The 10,428-nt window shown below is 51.9% G+C and overlaps 1 protein-coding gene across 1 annotated transcript in view; it reads right to left on the reverse strand.

The window, feature by feature from the left end:
* The window catches only part of CACNA1A (calcium voltage-gated channel subunit alpha1 A), a 137,175-nt gene extending 137,045 nt beyond the window's left edge, over positions 1–130 (reverse strand). The window contains exon 1 of the mRNA XM_062179518.1: positions 30–130. Coding sequence (XP_062035502.1) covers positions 30–122 — 93 coding nt within the window. The 5' untranslated portion in view covers positions 123–130. The remainder of the gene's footprint in view (positions 1–29) is intronic.
* Between the last annotated feature and the right edge of the window lie 10,298 nt (positions 131–10,428).

Raw genomic sequence — 10,428 nt, forward strand, 5'->3', positions numbered from 1 at the left:
AGCAAAGTCCCAAGGGGGACGTCACTCACCAGCCGCTCAGACATCGGGGTCTTGTCGTCATCTGGCAGATGCTGCTCCAGGGCCAGGACAATGCAGTTTGCTATGATGGTGGCTAAAATCATGTACTCAAAAGGAGTATCAGGGAGTTAAGGAAAACCTTCCCAGCTGGGGCTGGGTTAGGAGCAAGGGGCAGGGGCAGGGGCAGGGGGTGGGGGCGGAGCTTCAAGGTGAGCTTGTCCCCTTCGGTCTAAGCCCAAAACCATCTCACACCTGCTCCCATGCCCTCCGCCCACCCTGGACGTCTCCTCCTCCTCCGGCGTGGATGGCCCCAGGGGCAATCACTCATGCTCCTCTCTCTCTGTGGATCCCAAACCTGGGGCAGGTCCTACTGAGCCAAGCTCCTCGTCCTTTTTATCTGTTGAACTCTTTCTTTAGTGGAGCGTTAAGCCTTTGGCTCTACTGTAAATTTAAAATACGTTCTGGGGGCCGGGGCTGTGGCGTAGGGTATAAAGACACTGCCTGAGGTGCCGGCATCCCATATGGGTGCCGGTTCAAGTCCTGGCTTCTCCACTTCCAATCCAGCTCTCTGTTATGTCCTGGGAAAGCAGTAGAAGATGGCCCAAGTCCTTGGGCCCCTACACCCATGTGGGAAGACCTGGAGGAAGCCCCTGGTTCCTGGCTTCAGATTGGTGCAACTCAGGCCATTGCAGCCAATTGGCGAGTAACCCAGCAGATGGAAGACCTCTCTCTCTCTCTGCCTCTCCTCTCTCTGTGTAACTCTGACTTTCAAATAAATAAATAGACTGTTCTGTGCATGACCCCATATACAAGAAATGCCCAGCACAGAAAATCCATAGGAACAGAAAGCAGATTTAGTGGTGGCTGGGGGTCGGGAGGAGAGGGTGGGGGGTGCCAGGAGTGCCTGCCCAGTGCTTTGGAACTGGACCGAGGTGGTAAGTTGCCGACCACCATGGATATCCTGAGTGCCTAAATGCCGCTGCACTGGGTACTTTAAAGGTTCATGGTGCAGAGCCTACATTTGGTGCTGTGGTCAAGATGCCACAGGCGACGCCTGCATCCCGTATCGGAGTCCCAGCTCTGCTCCTGACTCCAGCTTCCTGCTAACGTATACCCTTGGAGGCAGCAGGTGGCGGCTCAAGGGCTTTGGTCCCTGCCCACCCACGTGGGAGACCTGGATGGAGTTCCTGGCTCCTGGCTTCAGCCTGGTCCAGCCCTGGCTTATAGCAGGTTTTTTTTTTTCTTTCAATTTTTATTTGTTAAAGAGTTTTTAAATTTATTGTGTTTGAGAAGCAGAGTTACAGATAGAGGAAGAGAGAGGGAGAGAGGGAGAGAGAGGGTTAGCTTCCATCCACTAGTTCACTTCTCAAATGGCCTCAATGGACAGGGCTGGGCCAGGCAGAAGCCAGGAACTCCATTCAGGTCTCCCACACACGAAGCAGGTGCACAAGCACTTGGGCCATCTTCCACTGCTTTCCCAGGTGCATTAGCAGGGAGCTGGATCAGAAGTGGAGCAGCCAGGACTCGAACCAGTGCCCATATGGGATGCTGGCACTGCAGGCAGCAGCTTAGCCTGCTTTGTCACAGTGCTGGTCCCCTGTGGCAGGTATTTGGGGAGTGACCAGTGGATGGGAGATCTCTGTCTGTGTGCCTCTCTCTCCGACTTCCAAAGAAATAAAAATAAATTCTAAAACTGGCCAATTGTATGACATGAGTTTAAGGGCAGGTGTCTGGGAGTCTGACATTTCAAGATGTGAGGGAGGGTGGGGCAGGCCACATGGCACTCGCCAGAAGCTGTCCCTGCTGTCCCTCCGGGCTGGGACAGCTCCTGACAGCTCTGTAGGAGGCCGCCGGGGCGCCCCGTGGGGGTGCCATGCTCGATCGATCGGGCAGGGTCTACCTTGTTCATTCCACATCAGCGTTCATTTCAGCTGCTGAAGTGACGGAGAATAAACAATGACACCCCAGGGCCAAATGCCCCACATGCTGCCGCCTATGCAACCTCTGAGAAGCCGGGGGATGGAGTGGGGTCTAGGAGCAGGAAGGGGACGCTAGGGAGAGATGACCATGAACCTTACTCAGCATGACTTGCACCTGGGGCCGATCATTCCAGCCCATCCTGGGATTGTAGAGGGGCAGGGGGCGGCTGTGGCCCCAAGCGACACTCTCTTCATTTCACATTCTATGAAGCGTTCATGGGGCCTCTTTTGGGGGAACTTGGCTCCCCTCCGAGATTTCTCCTTTGGAAAACTGAGATGGTGGGGTCGGGGTTGGGGCCCAGGGGGTTAAACCGCCACTCACACTCGGGACGCTGGCACCCGATATTGGATCCGGTGCCTGGTTGGAGTCCTGGCTGCTCTGCACTTGTGACCCAGCTCCCTGGGAATGCACCTGGGAAGGCAGCAGGTGATGGGGCGAGTGCTTGGGCCCCTGCCACCCATATGGGAGACCGGATGGAGCTCCTGGCTCCTGGCTTCAGCCTGGCCCAGCCCCAGCCTTTGAGGTCATTTGGGGAATGAACCAGTAGATAGAGATCTCTCTCTCTCTCTCTCTCTCTCTCTCTCTCTCTCTCTCTCTCTCTCTCTCTTTTTCAAATAAGTGTAAAAAAAGAAATAAAAAATTAGCATCAATCTCCCCCTTTGTCTCTACTGCAGGCTGGGGCAGGAGAGGGAAGTTGAAGCCAAAAAAAAAAAAAAACCCACTTGCCAGGTGGAAAGACTGATCCTGAAAGAGAGAATCCAGGAGTTAAATCTCCACCGAGCCAGGAAACGCAGGCCGCTTTTTCAACCAGCTCCCTCCCCATCTCTGCCTCCAGCTGGAAGCTCCACGCAGACGCTGCAAAGCTCAGACTCCCGGAGCATTCAGGGAGCCAACAAAAGCCAGTCTTGTCACCAAGCATCTCTGATTGGCTTCCTGCCTCCAGGCTGCTGGTCATGGAGGGCCCCGGAGAACAAAGCCGGGTGTGCCCGCCTCACCCTGCAAGCCTGGAAAATAGGAGACAATATTTGTACACAGCGAGGCGAGGCCAAGCCCTTTCCTGGCTGCCTCTCATCGTGATTGGAATCCGACTTCGCTCCCTGCCAGCTCAGCATCTTAGCTTGCTGCAGCAGCAAGATTGCCTCTCCTTCCTCGGCTCCCCTGGCCTCTCGCCCCGGCACGGCTGGGATGCGCCTTCCTGTTCATATCAGCTCCACGCTGAAGGTTCCAGGAAGAGTCCCAGCAGGCTGGCCGGCACACAACACATTTTTTTTTTCAGGCTGCACTGTCAGGGGTTTCAGCTGCCCAGGACCACAGTTCTCCAATGAAGCCTGGGCAAACAGGCCAAGGAAGAAGCTGCCTGCTTGCTCTCTCACTCTCTCTCTCCTTCCTGTTTCTCATCACTCCCCTGTCTCTCCACTCACCCACAAACCCTGAAGACGTGTCCCACCCAGGAGCCCACATTCACCTGAGACTCGTGCTACCCCAGCAAGATGCAAGGACCAATGGCATCTGCAGGTTGCACATTAAAAAAACAAAAACAAAACAAAAAAAAAAAAAAAAAAAAAAAAAAAAAAACCTCCCAGAGATCTGTGTGCACGGCCTTGTTTAGGGAGTGCGGGCTGACGGGTGGGGAGGGGCTTAGGTAACTGCAGCCATGGGTTATCCAGAAAGAGGTGGGAGGGGGGGCTCTTCTTTCTCTCCCAGTGCCTTCTGACCCCAGGAGGAGAAGTCGACCCCATATCCTGAAACAGAAGCAATGTAACAATCAAGGGAAGAAAACTCCAGCTAAATGCACCATCGAGTTCTCAGTGTCCCACCTCACTCAAGAAGAGAAGCCAAGTCTTCAGCTGCCAGCAGGGCCTGGTATGACCTGCCCCCGTCACCTCCCTGCCCTCCTCTCTACTCTCCCCTCCTCCACAGTTGCCAGTCCTAACAGGCCACACTCCTGCCCCAGGGCCTTTGCACCTGTCACCCATTCTTTTTCCCAAGTACCCACAGGATTCCCTCCCTCACTTTCTTTAGGTCTTTGCTCAGAGGTCACTTCCCTTCCACCACCTTTCCCTCACATTATTTGTTTTCCTTTTGGCCTTGGTCGAACATCTGTTAACGATTTCCTTCTTTGTCATTCACTGTCTCCCTCCCAGTTCTGTGCATGTGGGCATTCAATACTTTGTCCCCTACACCTAAGAGGGTGTCCATTCCGTAGCAGGTGTTCAGTCTCCACCTCTGGAGGGCAGGGAGAGAGGGAGCATGTCTTTTGTTTCCTGCATCTCTCCTCAACTCTGGGCGGGTTATGGATACACGCAGCCCCTGGAAACACGAGTGCTTGGACAAGAGACACACACAGGCCAAGGCGCCTTGCCCCCAGGGGCCGAAGTTAAAGGTTGCTCTGGGTATTGCGGGCTGGGGGAGAGGGGGTCCGGTGCCGGACGGGGGTGGAAGGTAGAGAGGAGGGAGGAGGTGAGGTTCTTTTCAGCCGAATCTCAAGTCATGCCTAATCCTCCCAATTTAGAAAGGCTGGGTTCTCACTCCCAGCTGCGGTGAGCAATGCCTCTGTTCCCTGAGCTGAGCCTTCCTGCTCCCTGATTGGTTTGGAAAGAAAGTCCCTGTGTCAGCAGAGCCAGTATAATCAGCCAGCGAGAGGAGGCCCGAGGGAGGGGGAGAGGGAGGAGAAGAGCTGAAAGCAGAGAAGCCTCTCTGATGTGAGGAAAACTGGCCTTGGAAGCCAGGAGAGCTGAGAGAGCCCTGGCGGGCAGGTGCACACACACACAGGCCCTGCCCCCCTCCACAGAGAGACTGGTGGGGACCTGCAGAGGCACCCACCCCTCCCCCGGGGAGAAGTGGACAAGCAGAGCCGCACCTATGATAGTATCTTGTTCTTGGGACCCAACACACACACAGAGAGAGAGAGAGAGAGAGAGAGAGGAAATCAATTCTCAAAGTTGGCATGGCTGCCAGTGCCCGCCCTCCTAGCAAGCCCTTACAGAGAGTCTAAACCATGCAGGCTGCTCCTTCTGACACAGCCACCCCCATCTCAAGCCCAACCTCCTGCGGCTGCTGCGAACACCAAGCCAGATCTATTCACTCATCACGACTCTGTCTTCCTGCTGGGGGGCCACCTGGTGTGGGGCATGTTTAGAGGAGACACCCTTGAATGAGTCAACCGTGCAGCCGAAGTTGTGGGGAAGGCTGGGCAGAAGGCCCTCCCTCCCCTGTGGCTCCCAGGGGGCACCGAGGACCCTACATAGATGCATTCGGGGTGCAGATACCACGGTAGGCTCCTTGTCTCTGTTAATTCCTCTGGGAGTAGATTCTGTTCTAAGCCTCATTTTCCAGATTAAGGAAATGAGTAAGGAAACAAATTGTTCAAGTTCAAGCAGTGCTTTTAAGCTGGTGGTCCCCAAGGACCACTCAGTGGCTTACAGGAAGTAAGGTTGATGAGGTTGCATTTATTTAAAAACTGGAGCGTGCACTTGGGACCTTAACCTTATAGATCAGACCACACGGGTGATGCCGGCCCCAAGTCCCAACCAACGGCTCCAGCTGAATTCAGTAGTCACCAACCATTGCCTGTTAACCCATCTGAAGTGGATCCTATTAATGAGTTTTTCAACTTCCAGCAGAGAGCCTCCAACTCTCTGACACGGGCTTCCAACTCTGCAACGCACAGCATCAACCAAAATCCAGCTGACTGTGCAGAGACCGACAGAAGTTCATGCCCCTTCAACTTGGTGCTGCCCAGTGGTGTTTTCAGCACCATGGCCAGCGCCAAGAGCCTCCTATTGCGTTTCACATCCACGCAGACGGTGCAAACAAACCCAGCATCATTTACTAACAGCCTCTGAGACATTTGTAAAGACTGACCTTTCACCTACTGGGTGGAAGGGGGGAGGAAACTGATCCATTATGTCATCAGGAAAATCAGAAAATGCCAACACCTAATACCAAATCGGTTTGGTAACAACAGTCATACATTCCCAACACTTTGGTTCTGGAATAAGGAATCTACCCAAGGTAGCTGGATCATGCTACATAGGGACTCTTGGTGTTTTTTACACTAGTTCCTGTGAGGATTAGGGAACTTAGGGGTAGGCATCCTGTGCCTCTGGGGATGTCAGCAACCCGAATCGGAGTGCCTGGGTTTCAATCCTGGCTCCGCTCCTAATCCCAGCTTCCCGACGATGCACACCCTAGGAGGCAGCAGGGGACGGCTCAAGAACTTGGGCTTCTGCCATCCACATGGGAGACCTGGATTGAATTCCAGGCTCCTGGCTTCAGCCCCAGCCCAGCCCCAGCCCAGCCCCAGCTGTTGTGGGCATTTGGGGATTGACTCAGCAGATGGGAGAACTCTATCTTGCCCTGGGAGTGTCTCTCTGTCTTTCAAATACATTAAACAAACCTTGAGTCAGTAAAAAAAAAAACTTAATATGCTTAGGAGAATATGCAATGGGATGCATCTGATTGTAATTCTACAGCACATTTTTTAATCACCATGGCTGCTACTGGTATTTTAATATGATCTTTTTTTTAGGTCTTTTGTCCACCATCCCTGGCTCATAACTCCCTTCCAAGGCAGATCAGAGAAAGTCAAATAGGTCTGAAGATCCTTCGCGTGGGCAGTTGGATGGAAGAGATAAAGTCCAGCACAAGTACACCAAGATGGGAACACTGCAGCTCACCATAACCGATTGTGTATTTTATGAATGGCTGCAAAAATGCCATTCATACAACACATAAATGACTCCAGACATGGGTAATGAATGACAAGGAGACAGAGGCGGTGACTGCCCTGATAGGATCAGTACACAGCGTACGCTCCTGCATACAGTGTGCCCCCCAAAACGGGTGCCATGAATATGTGTTCATGAAGAATTTTTGCCATCTAAGGAACCAGAAATGCTAACTACCTCATTTGCTCACAACACATTGTACCCCCCAAAAAAAGTATAATAAAAAAAAAGAAAGGAAAAAGCTGGGCATTTAGGCTAGCAGGTAGGGTACCAGCTGGGATGGTACAGTGTACAGTAAGAGCGCCTGGATTCCATGGCCGGCTGCAACTCCTGAGCGCAGCTTCCTGCTAATGGAGTATGTGGAGAGGCAGCCATGAGGACTTAACAGAGACCTGGATGGAGTTTCTGGCTCCTAGCTCTTGCCTTAGCCACTGTGGGCATTTGTTGGTGGGGGGGGGGGCAGTGAACTAGGGCATGGGGGTTTTCTCTTTCTCTGTGTCTCAAATTTAAAAATAGAGAGCCAATCACTTTAGAGGGGTCCTGCCCTGTTCACTCAGAAGCAGAACTGGTCCTCCATCCACTTCACGTCACATCACACCCCCTTTTTGTCCAGTCCCACTTCGACATGGCTGACCATGCATCAATCATGCCTACATGGTGAGGTCTCCAGAAACACCCAGGGCAGAATTCAGGGAAGGCTCGAAGGAAGGGGTTCGAGAGTTCACCCATGTGCTGGGAGGGTGGCAGGTGCACCTCACCTCCATGGAGACAGAACGTCCTGTGTTCAGGTCCCTGCCACAGCTCACCTAATGTGTCCCTAGAGCTGGGGGTTAGTCTTTATAGCAAGGCTACAAATGGGATCGCTGTGTTTCCTCAGGTTCCGTGAACCACTCTAGCTAATTAATTGGATCTGAGGAGAGGGTCATGGCAACCCAATTCATAGCCATTGAGAACAACATTCTAGAAGCACGGACTGGCCCCTGGGTTCAAAATGGAGCACAGAACTTGGGACTGAGCCCTCAACCTGCGGGATCGGATGCCACCTCCGGGCAGACAGAAATTAGTGGACACTCGGCCGCTGCCCACTGCAGAACCGACTGCCTCCCAGCACCTTCGGAAGTCACGCACACTTTCTGTGTTGCTTGTGGGGTGAGAACACAGAAAAAAACAATCAGTTCGTTTTCCCAGCAAAAGCAGGATTAACTTTTCCTGATTCTTTTTATTTTTTCACTCATCTAAGTCTTGGTTCCTTCCCTCCAAAATGACTCTCATGCTGGATCCCTAATCTTCTCTCCAATCCCAAAATATATGCAAGAAAAGGAAGCGATGTGTGGTCCACTCGCTGGAGATCAAATGGAAAAGAAATGTTACAGCCACCATCACCGGATGGTTCACATCACAGGGACACGAACTGTGTCTGGCTTCCCTCACTTGGCAAAATACGCTAGCCATTCATGCTCCACGCAGCAGGGGCCAGTGCCTCCACACCTTTTTCATGGCTGAGTAATATTCCACTATCTGATGCACCAAACTCTATTTACCCATTTATCCATGGTGAGCTGTTTTCACTCTAGAATACAAAAATCTATGGCAACAGAATGCAGATCAGTGGTTCCAGGGGGCTGGGGGGAACAGACAACAGCTGCTTCGTGGGCACAGTTTCTGTTCTGGGTGATAGAAATGTCTTGGACCTAGGCAGAGGTGGCGGTTATACCACAGTGAGCGTGGATTCAGTGCTTGTCAATGGATCATTTGAAAATGGCTGCTTGGAGCAGGCAATGAGCCCGCGTCCTATAGCTGAGTGCCTCAGTCTGCACCCTGGCTCTCACTGTGCCAATTTCCTGTTAGCAGACCCTGGGATGCAGCTGTAATAACTCAAGTAGTGGGGCCCTTACTGAGGGAGAGGGGCGGGGACCTGCGTTGGTTTCCTGGCTCCCAGCTATGGTCCTGGGCCAGCTCCAGCCATGACAGTCACTGTAAGTGAATCCACGGATGGATATTGTTGCTGTCTTTCAAACACACATTTTTTAAAAAAAGAAAAAAATGGTTATTCATTTTGTTACGCAAATTTCACTGGTTTTTTTTTAACACAAAATTTCACTAATTTTACTTTTTTCTCCTTCTCTTGACTTTCTTCTCTGAGTTCCCATGATGAGATTCACATATGGATTTTTTTTTGGGGGGGAGGGGGTGGGGAGAGGCTGACTTTGTTCCCAGACTGAAGACTCTAAGAACCATGTTGTTGTTTTGATTTTTTTAAAGAATTATTTTATTTATTTGAAAGTCAGAGTTACACAGAGAGAAAAGGAGAGGCAGAGACACAGAGAGAGAGAGGTCTTCCATCTGCTGGTTCACTCCCCAAATGACCACAACGGCCAGAGCTGTGCCGATCTGAAGCCAGGAGCCAGGAGCTTCTTCCGGGTCTCCCACACAGGTGCAGGGGCCCAAGCACTTGGGCCATCTTCTACTGCTTTCCCAGGCCATAGCAGAGAGCTGGATCAGAAGAGGAGTAGCCGGGACTTGAACCGGCGCCAATATGGGAAGCTGGCGTTGCAGGCTGGGGCTTTAACCGGCTACACCATAGCACCAGCCCCTTGATTTTTTTAATTAACAAATGGTTTTAATTCTTTAAAGAATGTGAGACGAGGCTGGCACCGTGGCTCAATAGGCTAATTCTCTGCCTGAGGCACCAGCACACTGGGTTCTAGTCCCTGTCAGGGCACTGGATTCTGTCCCGGTTGCCCCTCTTCCAGGCCAGCTCTCTGCTATGGCCCGGGAAGGCAGTGGAGGATGGCCCAAGTCCTTGGGCCCTGCACCCCATGGGAGACCAGGAGAAGCACCTGGCTCCTGCCTTCGGATCAGCGCGGTGTGCCGGCCGCAGCAGCCATTGGAGGGTGAACCAATGGCAAAGGAAGACCTTTCTCTGTCTCTTTCTCACTGTCCACTCTGCCTGTCAAAAAAAAAAAATGTGAGACGATTGGGGCCAGCACCATGGCTTAGTGGGTAAAGCCATTGCCTGCAGTGCCAGCATCCCATGTGGGCACTGGTTCAAGTCCTGGCTGCTCCACTTCCAGTCCAGCTCTCTGCTGGGGCCTAGGAAAGCAGTAGAAGGTGGACCAAGTGCTTGGGTCCCTGCACCTGCATGGGAGACCTGGAGGAAGCTCCTGGCTCTTGGCTTCAGATCAGCTCAGCTCCGGCCATTGCAGCCATCTGGGGAGTGAACCAGTGGATGGAAGACCTCTCTCTCTGTCACTCTGCCTTTCAAATAAATAAACAAAACTCTAAGAGGAAAAAAAAAAAAAAAGAAAGTTCCATCATATGCTACCCCCTCCACGTCCCCAAATTATTTTATTTATTTATTTTTTATTTTATTTTATTTATTTTTTATTTATTTATTTATTTATTTATTTATTTTGCTTTTCGTTATCTGCCATCTGGGAAGAGTCTCCTTGAATCTCCTTTATCATTAAAAAAGAAACCCACACACATTCTCCAGCGTGCAAAAGACACCCTGACTTTTGTAAACTCTATTGATTTAATCCTAGAGCTGCTGGCCCAGCTCCCAGGAGCTTCATCAACAAGACAAACACCCAGCAGCCTCCACGCCAAGATCTGCTGCTCGAGTCTTTCCTGGTCCTCTCTGAATCTCTCGGCGCCACCAGGGCCATAAGGCTACTTGTTACTCTGCTAGTGCAATGGA

The sequence above is a fragment of the Lepus europaeus genome, chromosome 20, assembly GCF_033115175.1.
Source record: "Lepus europaeus isolate LE1 chromosome 20, mLepTim1.pri, whole genome shotgun sequence".
Classification (NCBI taxonomy): domain Eukaryota; kingdom Metazoa; phylum Chordata; class Mammalia; order Lagomorpha; family Leporidae; genus Lepus; species Lepus europaeus.